The following is a 15,000-nucleotide window of genomic DNA, read 5'->3' on the forward strand; positions in this document are numbered from 1 at the left end:
CAGCCATCTGTCCACCGTCTCTGTGCTCACGCTCTCCAGCACAAACTCGTCCAGTGTTTGGGGGTGCAGGGAGAGGTAGGCCTTCACTTTCTCGTCTGTCAGACCTGCAAAAGAAGGACCGCGATCAGTTTCCAACGTGCAAATGTATTCAGAGCAATAAATGTCCCAGACTTCATATAGCTGTGCGTACCATGGATAGCGAATAGATGCTATAGTAGAGCTGGGCGATATGGGAAAAAATCTTATCGCAATATTTTTTTTCATATCAGCCGATATCGATATATATCAAGATCAAATCACTTTTTCCTTTAGACTTTAAGTGAGAAGTGAACACAACTATAACACAACTCTTGTTTTTGGCAAAAACCTGCAGTTTGTTATTCACAAGAGTTGTTATACAGTGTAAAGGATTTGATATAATCTTCAGACATAGATCATAGCCACCAGGGTTCATAAACAGCATATATATATATATATATATATATATATATATAATCGGGCGATATAAAAAATATCGCCGTTAATCTATTCTTAAAGTTGGGTTGGGAACTGGGCCAAAATAGGTAAGCAAACTGATGACTTTCACCTTGATAGTTTAGCTCGGTTCAGGCATGAAAATGGGTCAGGGGTTAAAAAGGTGAGAAGACCGGGGGGCGGGGCATGTGACGTCATTGGGATACAGGGCGTTGACATGTGACGTCATGGGTATACGGCGAGGCGGGGGGGGGGGGGGGGGGGGTGTCTGCTGGTGTACGGGGATACAGCGACAGGTGATGCCAAATATTACGGAGCCCGTAAGGTGACATCATGTAAAAAATATAATAACGCGTGGCCACGACTTACTAACGCGTGCGAACTAGATAATTACGCGTGCGAACAAGATAATTAAGTATTACTTTATATAAGGCCAGGTTTACCTTCCTTGGGCAGTCAGTTCGCGAACATTCCTGGGATCTGCTTGCTTTGCTGTGAAAAAATAAACTTTGTTGCCGCGTGTGAAAGGCGACATTAGCATCTTGTTCCCACGCGTTAGTAAGTCGTGGCCACGTGTTATTATTTTTTTACATGATGTCACCTTACGGGCTCCGTAAAATATAGTAAAATCCATTTAAAATTTTTTTTTGACTGTCTTGTCAATGGATTCAATGTATGGAGCCAGATCCTTAAACGCGAGAGGCCGCTTTCGCCATTCCAGATGGCTCAGTCAAAACCATTACGTCTTAATGAACCAATAAATACATCAGCAGCGAAAATGAGTGTAAAAATACCAGGGTTCATGTGTTTTTATTTTCTAACATGGGCTAAAGCACAGGGTAGACTCAAACGACAAGCGTTTACAACTTTATCTTCAACCTTTTCAGCCCTGGCGCGAATGTTATCCTCACCCGTCCCTGGATTCACCAGTTACAACTACAGACACTAGAAAAAAAATCTCGTTTCTCATTTTATGTCACCGTTAACTACACGGGGTTGACGCGAACTTAATAGGTCTATCTATCTACCTATTTATCACAAAAGCTTGTGGCTCTGACAGTATTCAACGCTGTAGAGAACGGCAGTAACTTTGTTTTACCACAAAATATGAAAACGATTGAAACCATTAATAACCCAATTAAATCCACTGGGAAATGTACGATCTGGTAAATGTACAATCTGGTAAATGTAGTGGTAAATGTACGATCTGGTAAATGTAGTGGTAAATGTACGATCTGGTAAATGTAGTGGTAAATGTTCGCTCTTCTGACTTGTCCGCGGTGTAGCACTAGGTCCTGCTTCTCGTCCCGCTTAGCAGTAAATGAATACCATGAATGAAGAACGTTCGTATGATTGAAACGCTATTTGGCCTCTACGATGGTTCGGGGGGCGGAAACTGCTGGCCACTGTGTCATTGAAATTGTCGATTTCGGAAGTGCTCTATTTGCTTAATGAGTCAATGATAATTAAAATATATACATATAATCTCCCGACCCCCCCCCCCCTCCCCCCCCCCCCCCCCCCCCCCCCAAACAAAAAACTCATCGGATCTACACGATTCACGCAGGTCACCCTTTTCAACTTCAAAACGGCGAATTTCGCCGAAAGGTGACAGATTTTCATGCCTGTCGGTTGTATTCCTAACCAAATTGCACATTAGGGGGCGAGAACGAGTTTTCAAACTTGTGAATTACCACTCACAACAAATCGCACGTGTGCTTACATGGATGCAGCCACAAAGCCGCCAGATTTGCTTCATGGAAAATTCATTTTTAAGAAGCTTCCTAATGGAGACATTGACAAGACTAAAGTTGTTTGCACCTTATGCAACGCGGAATTAGTTTATTGTAGGAGTTCTACCAGTCTGAAGTAGCATTTAAACACAAAGCACCCGTTTGCTAATGCTGCTGACGTTGGGTCAAGCACTGATGCAGTCCAGGGGAAGAGTCACTGCTGCCGAAAACACGTTAAATGTACTAAATGTTGGCTTACATTTCAAATCTCATGTTTAGCTGAATAAACATGTTATCAACCCCTTTTAACACACTGCAGATTGAACATGTATACTATATATATATATATATATATATATATATATATATATATATATATATATATATATATATATATTAAGGGTGGGCATAAATTAATTTTTTTATCTAGATTAATCTCACTGAAATCTTGAAATTAATCTAGATGAATCTAGATTAAAATGGCTCATTTAGAATATGCGTGCTACCCAAGTAATGACTAAAAGTCAGTTTTTGAGATAGGGTTTCTTAATACAGAGGGTGCAATAGACCAGGGGCTCATCTCCTGTTTCCAAAATGCATCAATGACTGCTTGAGAAAGCGGTTCTACTTTGATACTTGAAGAAAAAAAACATGCTCAATAAAATGTACTCGTGTTCAACGGTTTATTCAGTTAAACATGAAAATAGTACTGTAAGCCTACATACTTTAAGAGGGCATATTCAGTCAAACATGAATTTGTAAACCTACATACTGTACATTAACAGATTCACAACACACGGGTGTCAGAAAAGAGTTCCAAAGTTCCAAAGAAGAGGGAGAAAAAAAAGTTGTAACTGACGGGCAGACACGTGTAAGGGACTGAACAAAGTTTCAGAGTGTTCTGATTGAGTGTCACGGACAGTGGATCATAAATCCTCTTACATACAGTCTCTCATCACGGTGCAGGTGCTGTTCAGAATTCCGACTCCTCGGCAGAATCCGACTCCCCTCGTTTGTACACATATAAAGATGCTACAGATGATATTTGTGATTCCCGTTGTTTCTATGCATAAATAAGGGGTAATCTTTATTTATCCATCATAGCAAACGGCGCTGCATTATTTATATCCAAACAAAGACACACTGATTCGTGGGTGTTAAAAGTTTTCAACAAAATGTTTAAAAGATTGGTTATTACCGTAGCATTCTTGGGGACTGAATGCCTTTCATGCTAAGAATTATGAAAACACTTTACATACACGTCTGACCACGTGACTTAGCGGTATTACTTTGTTACTTGTAATTACTGTCAAGCAGAGGTGTATAATCCAGGTTCAGAAAGTAAAAGTCCTCACCAGTATTTTGCTCAGGCTTGCTGGATTGTGTTGATTCCACTCATTTTACCTGGATTGCATTAATTAGAAAATCTAGCAAGCTTGAGCAAAATCCTGGTCTTTTACTTTCTGAACCTGGATTATACAAGCTGTCTGCTGTCAAGCTTACATGTCTCACGGACAATCTGACTTATTTCCTTTTTAACATGATTTTTGCCAAATATTCCCAAATTATGTCTAATTATCTAGTTAAGACAAAACTAGAAGGCTCAATGAACTAAGTTATAATCACTGTAACTCACAGGACTGAAATGTCTGGTTAACGTCTTTTTTAATTTTGGTGTCTTATCTGGATGTGTAGGCTGTTCTATATAAAGCACATCTCTCTATGTTCAACAAGGATTATTTTATTAATATGACCCTTTTTATATTAACCCTTTAAATAAAGGCTTAAATACTTGAGTATAGATGTTTAAATGTAGCTAGCTATGTATTTAGACGAAAATTAAGGCATATACTTTTTCAGGTTTTTTTACCTACCTAGCTAGCTACATTTAAATAGATTTACTAATTCAGTCCCATTCTATATAATGAGATACTGTATAACACGACTCGTTTGTACTTAAAAACCTAGAGTGCGATTCCCTTCATCTTAACAGGTTAGGTTTAGTCTATTTTGTGGAATCGCTTTCAGACATATTGCATCATTTATCTTACCCGTGATAAAATCACTTATCACTTCATATCATGGGTAAGCTAAATGCTCTTTAAATGTAGCTAGCTAGCTAGGTATTTAGACAGAAACTAAGGCTTAAAAACAATGCCATTTAACATTAAGTAATTTCTATCTAAATAGCTAGGGGATTAATAAATTAATAAAGCTGCTACATGTAAATAGCTTTACTACTTAAGTAATGAGAAACTGTATAACAACTGTTTTTTATGGCTAAAAACCTAGAGTCCCTGTATAAAATAACAGTTGTGTTGTGGTTTTGCAGTGTTTCTGAAATTGCAGTGTTTTTAAATTTCAGTGCATTTCAGAAATGTAGCGTACACGTCATTTTGATGATTTTGTTTTGCGTATTTGCAGCGTATATACCTTTTGCAGCAGCATGGGCTTTCAGGGCCACTTTAGCATGCAATTCAGCGTGCAGCCTGATAGTGTGCTACGTTGGCGGCAAATGGAAACTAAGGTTTATTGAATTTTAATGCCCAAGCTTATCATCGTCATCGAGGAAGAATTTATAGCAAAACAAACAGATTGTTTTATCACCCAGAACTAGGCTATAGTACCATCTTTATGTTATGACTTCAGTAACACTGTGCTAACTGTATCATCAGAGCTGACACAAGCCTTAATGGGGCCGTAAGCAGAATTTCATTTGGGGACCCCCATACCACCACCTCAGCAGAAAATTCTTATGTAATTAATATTGATGATATCTTGGTGCTCTTGGGGGCCCCCTGGTGGCATGGGGGACCTAGTGTTGCCAACTTAGCGACTTTTCAGACCCTCTAGAGACTTTTTGTAGGAAAAAGCGACTAGCGACAAATCTAGCGACTTTTTGTGGTGTTATTGGAGACTTTTGGAGACTCTGAACACACACACGCTGTTCAGTTGCTGCCCTCTGGGGCGGGTGCTGCCGTGAGCCCCGCCCCACAACAATCTCACACTCAGAGCAGACCCTCACCGCTCCACGTCCACACTGCAAATGAACTGCACATGCCCAAAGCTGCCGCGGACGCCCCGCCCCGTATTTACAGAGTGGGATGTAAATATAAATGCTTTAGTCTTCAGTGAGACACGAAAATAAATCACTGCATTTAACTCACACAGTCTCAGTCAGTAGCGAACCGTGACCATTAAACCTAGGCCCGCTCCCATCCCCCATGAAAAATCTTTTTTTCCCTCTCCTAATTAACTGCAATAAAGAAAAAAAACTGAGACGACAGTACAGCTTTAGACACGCAGTAAACAATAACATCTGTACTAGATAACTTTTTAAGCAAAATAAGGTTCCAACAAAATAAGGTTCACAACTCCGTGTTCCTCGGGAGCGGAATATGTAAACAACCCGCACGAGGACATCAAATGATTGAATCGAAACTAGCTAGCAGCGGTACGCTAACGACAGCTAGCGTCGCCACAGCGGGTGGAAATTATCATACAGTTAAGCCCGCCCACTAAGAGGGAAGATATGATTGGTCAATTTTACTGTCATTTGAAACTGGTATTGCGCTGAATTATAACTGCCAGGCCCTCTGTAAACGAACAGCGGGCATCACAGTCCTGATAGGGGGAGACACAGGCTCACAGGCTTCCACTTAACCCCTCACCTTCCAACACAGATTGAACAGACACGGTTGAATAATTTATTTGCTTATATTTTTGTAATTGTTTAGATGTTGATTGTCAAGCTGTAAGTAGATAAAATAAAATTGGATAAATTATATATATATTTATGTTTTAAGAATATTTTTAGGCCCTCTGAGAGGGCGTAGAGGGCCCTGACGGTTCCCCACTGGTCTCAGTCATTCTTCACCTCATTCATTCCTGCAAACTGCTACTTTTATACTAACATTTAACAACACAGCAAAAAACTATTTATGTAATTTATGTAAAAATGATTTATACAAATCATTAAAGTCATGTAGTTCTTTAGAGAAGTGACTGCCTATTTCAAAGCCAACAGATGTTGTTAATTTGTAGTTCTAACATATTTAGGGTGTTTTTTACTTACTTTCTTCTCTCCCAACGTCCCAGCGTCAAAATATATGTATTATGCAAATTAGGCGATGACGTCATTTAGCGACTTCTAGCGACTTTTAGGACAACCAATAGCGACTTTCCTTACTGAGGAGTTGGCAACAGTGGGGGGACCATAAGCAGCCACGTAATTCGAGTATGCCTTGGGCCGGCTCTGGTAATAATCGCCACTCTGTTCAGGCAAACAATTTTTTTACCCAATCTCTGTCATGAACATTCGATTCAAGAATTATTTTTATAGAGTATTTGCAAACAGTGGCCTGTTTTAAATGAACAATGCCTTCACTCCAGTTGCCTAAGATAATGAAGTTAACGCGAATTCAATTACAAGCATTCCACAAAGTGAGCAGAATGCATTGTAAACCTGTTCCCCTGCCCATAATGCATCAGTAGCTTTCAAGACCTGAGAAGCGTAGCGTTGAACGCTAATCGCTACAGGCGAATCTGACTCCGGCCCCAAAGTGCTTACTGTACGCTTCTCCTGGGACAGGCAGGAGGTCCCAGCGGTCCAGGAAGAAGACTCACAACTTGATTGTGCTTAATAGGCAATTACGTCCTTGAGCATCTTGCTAAGTGCCCCTGTTTATTGTCTTTGTTGTCGTCGCGAGCCTCCATTTGCTGAGGTACAGCGTGGTTTTAATGCACTCGCTGGCGTCTGCGGCCGGCGCTAACGTGCATCCTTGTGTGTGCCGAGACCACGTAGTAGCCATTCTTCCCTGTTAGATGACGTTGTAATGATGTATGATGAACGCAGGGGTAACCGCCACAGCACTATATCTGTATTGTGTTTCTCTTCGTCTCGTTTTATCACGATAGTTTACGAGATTTGCATTTCAGAGGCCCTGTGCGATGACAATAAAGTTGAATCTAATCTAATCAGTTTTCGAAGAAGGGGATAGGGCCGTGGGGCCGTTACTAAAGACCCACCCGAGAGAAGACAATTAGTCACTGCATGTGGTACAGTGGTGAGTAAAAACACACCTTTATCAAGTAGTACACCTCATGGCTGAAGTGAACTGAAGAAGGACAGAGTTAATAGGAAAGGGGGAGGGGTGGTATCCGGTTTACGGCCTTGATAAAGCATGATGAAGCGCGTGTGAAAACAGGTGTGACTACTCATTACAAAGACAGCATGTAGAGTTTACACACGTGGCCACACATTAGCCGAGAGGTGTCTCAGAAGAAGTCTTTGTCTGAAACTCTAACTTATTACATAACTTATTTATTACATACAGGGCAGAGATGGCTGAAACAGACACACTGGAGGTGGGTGGTCAGAGGGAGGTGCAGAGACAACAGCCAGACTGGCAGACCTGACAACGTGGCACCGACTCCAAAAACACAAGGATGGGATTTGTAGTTTTTCTACAGTTGTGATTTGGATTAGATTTTCCTTCAGCTAATCTTTGAATGTGTCAAAATGTCTTTATGTTTCGGTTGTGCTTAACTGTGCTATGTTCAAGACTACACGTAATAATTTCTTGGTTACCTATATTTCCTATTTAAATACTTTTTATAAATAGAATTTAAGCTAAAGTGTTATAGTTTCCTATTAGCATTTTAGCTTTAAGCATTACATTAACAACTGGACATTGATAAGACTTTGTCATTAATTGTCAGAGCTAAGGGTTAAAGTGTGCTGCTTGGCTTAATACACAAGCTTGGGGGAGATCTCAGTTGGGAGGCATATGTTGTTCTCTGTGTAGCCCCTGACACTGGCCGTGTCAGTACACACCCACAAACACAAACACACTAGGTCGCTAGACCCCAGCCGCGTCTTCTGTTTGACCATCCGGTGGACCCCGTTGCTCAGACAGCGGGGGGGGGGGGGGGGGGGGGGGGGGGGGGGGGATCAGGGGCTCCAGCCCCTTTTCGGAGCTCGGGAAAAAAACAAGCTAAATATTTAGCAACGGTGGCAACGTATATCACCACGACGCTCCACAGCCGACATCTCGTTAGCCCCGCTGCCGGCCGTGAGCTTTGTGTGTGTGTGCCCATGTGTTTTATGTGTGAGTTTGCTTGGAGCTTGTGCATAAGTCGCACGTGTCTGGGCTTTAAGTTCTTGCACACCCAGAGCGCGTGTGCGCAGGGAAGAGCTTGGGGGGGCAGGAGCGGTGGGGGGCGGGGGGGCGTCTGACGCTGCTTGATGCTGTCCAGAAGTGAGCCGGCGCTCTGGAGCGGAGCTGAGCCTCACGAGACTGCTGACGCACACGAGCAGAGCGCGGCTCTTAATAAATCACAGAGCGCAGGGGTCGCGGTAGCGCACGGGAGGCGGGGCGAGCGGCGGGGCCCAGTGGAGCCTCGCCCCTCCTCCCTCTCCGCTTCGCTAGAAGACAGAAAAGACTCCTCGATCCTCGTCGCTCCTTTTGAAGTTTCAAATCCTGGGGAAAGTCAAATGTATTTCTACCATGTATTAACTGATTTAAAGCAGACGCTCCCTGCCGGACTCTGGCTCTTGTTCACAGCAAAGTCGGGGCACACGTCAGTTAAGGGGCGTTGCTTCCCTCTTTGGCCTGGATTCTCTTAGGATTTGACCTACCCGGTGCAGCAAATAAAGCTTCATGATGTGTTGCGTCCGCCCCCCTGCTAGGCTCCGTGTGTTCACCCTAGAACCTTCCTCACACACCAGCACCAGCCTCCGACCCTTTTACAGTAATGGCACGTGGGTAAATCTAGGGTGCCTAGCTGCACCCTATGTGTACCTTCCCATGAGAATCCAATGTGACCCCTGGAGTCCGTAGCTCAGGCACTACTTTTGGAGGAGGGGCACTGCTCTTTGTATTTTAGAAAAACAGCTCAAAGAACACTGTAGTGGTGAAATCACATGCAACATCATCAGAGCATCTTGGTTTGTCACATGACGACAGCGATCAGCGATCAAAGCCGTAGTCATTCACCGCTGTGGCTTCATGCTTTTCCTCACATCTCACTTTGTCACTGCTATTTATAATAGGACACAAATACTCTGAGCTAAACACTGCAAGGACATTAGCCAGTTCTGAGACACTGTAGCACCGTAGTACGCCTGGAAACTCTCTATATCACCGTTCCAAAGCCGCCATCGACGTGCGTTGTCCTGCCAGTATGATCTCATCCAACCATCTCCATCCCATCCCCAAACTGGATCTATAAACAGTGTGAATGGAGATTAAAAAAAGTTAGCTATACGTTTTAGAACAACTTTTAATGTCCTGTACGGCTACAACATCCCTCTACATTCCGGACTTCCAGCGGAATGCCGCAATGGGAAAAACTGCTGTAGTGCGGCCCCGACGTGGAGGTGTTCCCGTTATTAGGTCCTGTGTGGAGCTTGGCCTGACGGGCACACGAGAGCTTCAAAACGCAACAGTTGGGCGTGTGTTGCAGCACACAAGCTGCGCTTTTCAAGAGCCGGCCACCAGCTTCACGCTTCTGTAACGTCCCTGTTAAAGCACACCAGGAGGCCATGTGAGCACTTCCTGTTCAGAAAATGTAGGAACGATGAGAACACAGACAACTCGCTGCAAATCGCACAAACCTTCATCACAGGTTTGTGACCTAGACAACCTTCTTTTCATTTCTTTACCACAGATCATAGCCATAGGAAAGTGAAAGTGAGATTTTGTATGAGATATTATTCAAAAACCTGTCTATAAATGGACCAGGATTTCAATAAGTACAAGGCACTGCACCTCATGCTCTCTTCTGCCTAAAATTTCAATAAACAAATGCATGTATAAATAAACACGCTCCTTCCCCCCACGATGCATTACTGACATTCTTCCTTCACTTCGTTTATCTGAATTCTGTCCTCTGCCATGTCCTCGCACATGCGGTGTGTGCGTCAAGTAGACGTTGGGCTCTGGGAACAAGCAGCGTCCCATGGGGCCTGCACAGTTTCCTCTCATCCTGGTCCCTGCTGGGGCGCTCAAAGAGAAACGCCTGTCTCTCCGCCGCTCGGGTGCGACCAAACGGCGACCCTCGTGGTGCTAAAGGAAGGATTTGCTCGGTGGCGTAACCTTTTGCTTCTAGCCAAACCTCGGTCAAAGACGGTTCCGTCCTGGGTCAGTGGAAACAAGTGATGTGCGTGACTCACTGTGACGTCACAACATTCGGAGCGAATACAGTCCCGTGTGAAAACTGTGACCAAGGCTGTGTTCACTGCGATCGCCCTAAAGAATGAAATCCAACTAGACTGAGGTTGTGACTAACCAGAATATCTAGCCATGCTACATACTACAGAGGTGACTGTGAAGTGCAAAGTTTGGCATAATTATGGTTTTATGTTCACCAATATGACCCAGGTCAACTATTGGCAAGTCATGCCACATGTTACACCTGCAGTCTCATTTTAACATTAGCGTAGTTCTTTTCCACAAAATAAAGTCTTTTATTTGAAGTCTGGAGCCAGTATTTGCCGTACGAATGTGCCAGGTGCTTCCAAATGATTCATGGCCCAGATATGCACTTCTTCAAAAAGCTTAACTGACCAAACTTCCTAAGCTCTCTCTTCCCCTGTGAGATTGTCAGCGGACATTACAGAGAATTTCTGCTCATCTATCTTGCAGGCTTCATTCTATTGTCCTGTTTTGGCACGAGGCCCTAGTTTTTGGCCACATTTGACCACAGCAGTGGAAAAACCACAAAAAACAAACAAACTATAAAAACCTCAAACCAAAAAAAAATTCTATATGCAGCTTTTCCATGTCTGTGTGTAATTTGACAACCAAGTTAACGTTGTTGCGTTTAGGTCCTTTGGCAGAACAACCTGACTTCTCTGACATATGGCAATCCCTGTCATGCTGCTTTTCCCATCCCTACATGCTATGGGGCTTTCTTGCCTTCAGAGTTTTGCTTTTGATAGGCGCCATCTTAGAAATACATGCCTGAATGCCAGTTTATGCTAACGCCAGTTTTACTGGGGCAAATGTTATCAGCCTCATTGATAAAACATTGCATAAATGACTTGCGTGTTGGTCTTATCATGCTTTTACAGAACGGCTAGATGTGGAGGAGCTTGATAGCGCGAGCGGTTTGTGTAGCTTTCCAGAATGTTTTGAAAGGGTAAGATTTCCTTCAGGCCTGAAAAAAAGACCAGGATTACTCAAATGATCTACACAGACAAAAACACAATTCATCAAATGCTGAATATCAACACTGAGAGACTAAATCATAGGTTCAGTAATACTGAGCACATTGGTCATATGCTGTCCTCTGAACACATATGCTTCTCCTCTGAACACTTATGCTGTCCTCTGCTTCTGTGCAACGGTCCTAAAGCCAGAACGCAAGTCATTTGTCAACATTCCAGCACAAAGACTTCAAACCTGCATGGTCAGAAACAAGGCCACGGTACGCTGTATAAGATTTTGATATTTAAAATGTCCCATGTCTAAAGTGCAAGCGTTGCAATTTTAGAAACATGCAATGTAGTATGTAATAAACAATGACGTCTGCTCTTTGGAATTGAAATTAAATACTGAACGGCTTTATAACCTAATGTTAGCTTCAAAGGCAAGATATTTGCACCACGAAGGCGGTAACTACATAGGATACATGGTCCTTTTATACAAAGTCACCTCATTTAAGAGGGCCTGATCTCAGTGACAAGATGACTTTGAAAGGCAAGCATATATCTCATCTTCAGTAAGGGAAATGTCTGCTCAGAGGAGTTCGGCCTGGGTGAGGGACCTGGCCAGTCTAGAACATTCCACTCTTTGGCCCTGAAAACTATGTTTGGCATTACGAAGAACCATCCACTGAGCTTTGAGGGGTTTCGGGTTGGAGCCGCTCAAGCTCCACGTCCTCCCTGCCCATGACACCAGACCTCCCAGAAGAGTCGCTAAACCTCGGGTCATGAGCCGGAGTTGCTTCTCTCACCACGTCTTCTGTGATCCTGGGGAAGAATCGTTTGAGATCTGTCCACAGTCTCAGAACTGTGGAACTGATACACTTTTCCTGCTGAGAGCTTCCTTTTAACTTTCTGCAGTTCTGGCGTATGAATCAGTGATGCAATGACACACCGCTGGCAGAAAAACAAACTGACTGTCAGTTACTTTTGTACCCTCTAAGGCTAGGATAGGGGCCGTAGCTATGGGGGGGGGGGGGGATTCCTACACCGGCAAGTCGACGGAGACATAACTACCTGACATCCTGTGTTCTGCGCATGATTTCACATCAAGCCCGGGACGCAGAATACAAAGCGCGAGCATCAGAAATTGCGTCAACGGTGCAGAAGTTGCATCATGGCTCTGCCCTGTCCTCATGCCTTAGCTTACCCGCGCGAGGTTGCCCCACCCGTCTCCGCGGCGACAAGGGTGTCTTGGTGAATTACTCAGCATGTGCCCAGTCATCCCGTAAGTGGGACAACCCACAGCACGTCACCGTCGAGCCGCACGGAGGATTTGTTAAAAAACACAAGTCCTGGTAATTGTGATGATAAAACCCTGTCTCCCAAAGTCAGTCTCTCCTATTATATCCTAAATCGAGAAGGCCTCGTTTTCCTGCTCGGATCCAGCGTTTGCCCTTATTTTATTCTTTTTTAGAGCAGTTCAACCGAGCCTCAGATCCCCCCTGGACGTTTCGACTGTGTCACCAGGTTTTTTTTTTCTTTCTTTCTTACTTTCTGGTTCCACTTCGAGTATAGGAGAAGCGGTTCTGGAGAAGGCGGGCTCGGACGTCAGCACTCCGCTGCAGCACGCGGCCTTCCGCGACAATGTCATAACACGGCGCCGAGGGCCTGAGAATGAGCAGCCCCGCTCTCAGCTGTTAAACTTAAGCAGGTCGCGGTCCATCGCTCAAACCACAGCGGCGCCGTGCTGTAATATTTACTTAGCGTGATTTATGCGTTCCAGGGCCGATCGGCCAAAGTTTGGTTCTGTGGAACGGTTCGGAATACGGGGCTCGTTTGCGGAGGAAGCGAAGAGGCGGGATGGTCCGGAGTCCCTTCGCACCGGTGGAGGGGGAACTCTCTCACAGCAGAACCGATTCAGACGTCCGCTGGATGGCTCGCAAAACATGCCACACGGCTCCCCCGACACGTCAGGAGAATCGCTGAAGATTCCAGACGTTCATTTACGAACTGACGATGCGTACACGGCGAACAAGTCAGGCACCCGAATAAGGCCCGTGCTTCCAATAGCTGTCTGAAAGTCTTCCTCCTCTCCCCCAAAAACAATTAGAAACAATTAGAAGGGTGAACTCCAATCCCAAAAGCAAACGTATCCCCCCCCCTACAACACATTCAATTATTTACATTTTCAAACATTATTCAAACCAGGCTGCAAGTTTTTCTCTGTCAATTATATTTGGACATGCTGACTAGGACCATAATAATAGAGCCTCTTCATCACAGATGTCACAGTGTTGCCTTTTAGTGAGGTTCCTGAATGGGGTGAGTGCCAAGACCAAGAACTGGGTGTGGGGTCAGCTTCACGCTGCTAATGCTCAGGCAGTGGGGTAGCTATAAAAGATTTACAGCAATAAATAAAACCAGCAGAGAGAGGCAGAGACAGAGGGACACAGAGAGAGGGAGAGGGAAAGAGAGAGAGAGAGAGAGAGAGAAATAAGGGGCGAGAGAGAGAGAGGGAGAAATAAGGAGGAAGAGAGAGGGAGAGGGAGAAAAATAAGGAGGGAGAGAGAGAGAAAGTGAGAGAGAGGGAGAGAATAACAGAGAGTGAGAGAAAGAGGGAGAGAGAGAGAGAGAGGAGGCGGCCCTTTCTGAATGATCTTCCTGGCACAATGTCAAGGGCAGACTGCCAAGGTGTTACTTTTCACTTGCTTGACATTAGAGCAGGACAGGCAGTGTGGTGGTGGTGGAGGTGGTGGTGGTGGAGGTGGTGTGGTGGGGGGTTTGCGGGTGGGGGTGAGGAGGTGGTTGGGACGCCCAGGCTACGTGCGTCAGCAGGTCCGCCTGGGACTCCCTTTCCAGGAGGGGGGGAGAGCATGTGTTTCTTATCTTATCTACGGGAGGGCCGCGTCTCTGCTGAGACATGGGCTCGTGCTAACGACAAGGTAGCAGCAGGTTGGGAAGCCTGGGAAGTCGCCCCTCCCCCAACGTAACCCCACACAGGGTGGGGTGTAGGGGTGGAGGAGACCAGGTGGGGGTCACAGACACTTTTCTTTGCCCCTCACGTTTGCGAACTGGTTTTGGGATGATAAACTAACGGCATGCGTGACCATCTGGACACGGTGACGACCGCTGAGTAGGACGGGAATTAGCATTTATCTTCACTTTGTTCCATGTTTAATATTGTTTCCATAACAAAACCGACAGACTATTGCGTGAAATCCCCCTGTACCCTAGTACTGGTTCGATTTTACACCTTGATAGGTATTTATAATACATATAATACACACTGGGTTTAACTTTGGGGGAAAAACACATTTTCCATCATGAGGACATTTGCACATTTGCAAAGAGGATATTAATATTGACTTTCTCAACAAAGCAGCAGAAATGTTTAATTGGCATTTCAGTTCTTGGGAAAACAAATATACCACTGACAGCATCAAAGAGAACACTGTTTAACGTCACCAGTGAAGTCACCTGTTGGCACATCCGTGCCCACCAAAAACCTGAAACGTGACCCTGTCTGGCCCCAAACTGTTGTTTTTCAAAAGTGTAGAATTTGGAATAAAAAATTACTTCCTTTTGATCGCACAACCACTCCCAGCACACACACACACACACACACATACACACACACACACA

At 44.4% G+C, this 15,000-nt stretch overlaps 1 protein-coding gene across 5 annotated transcripts in view; it reads right to left on the minus strand.

Annotated features, from left to right (window-relative positions):
- The window catches only part of pde10a (phosphodiesterase 10A), a 73,620-nt gene that overhangs the window by 25,918 nt on the left and 32,702 nt on the right, over positions 1-15,000 (minus strand). For all 5 annotated transcript variants that reach the window (XM_076974592.1, XM_076974594.1, XM_076974595.1 and 2 more), the window contains exon 2: positions 1-104. This exon is cut by the window's left edge. In XM_076974592.1, the coding sequence (XP_076830707.1) occupies positions 1-104 (104 nt within the window). The remainder of the gene's footprint in view (positions 105-15,000) is intronic.

Source organism: Brachyhypopomus gauderio, chromosome 15, assembly GCF_052324685.1.
Source record: "Brachyhypopomus gauderio isolate BG-103 chromosome 15, BGAUD_0.2, whole genome shotgun sequence".
NCBI lineage: Eukaryota > Metazoa > Chordata > Actinopteri > Gymnotiformes > Hypopomidae > Brachyhypopomus > Brachyhypopomus gauderio.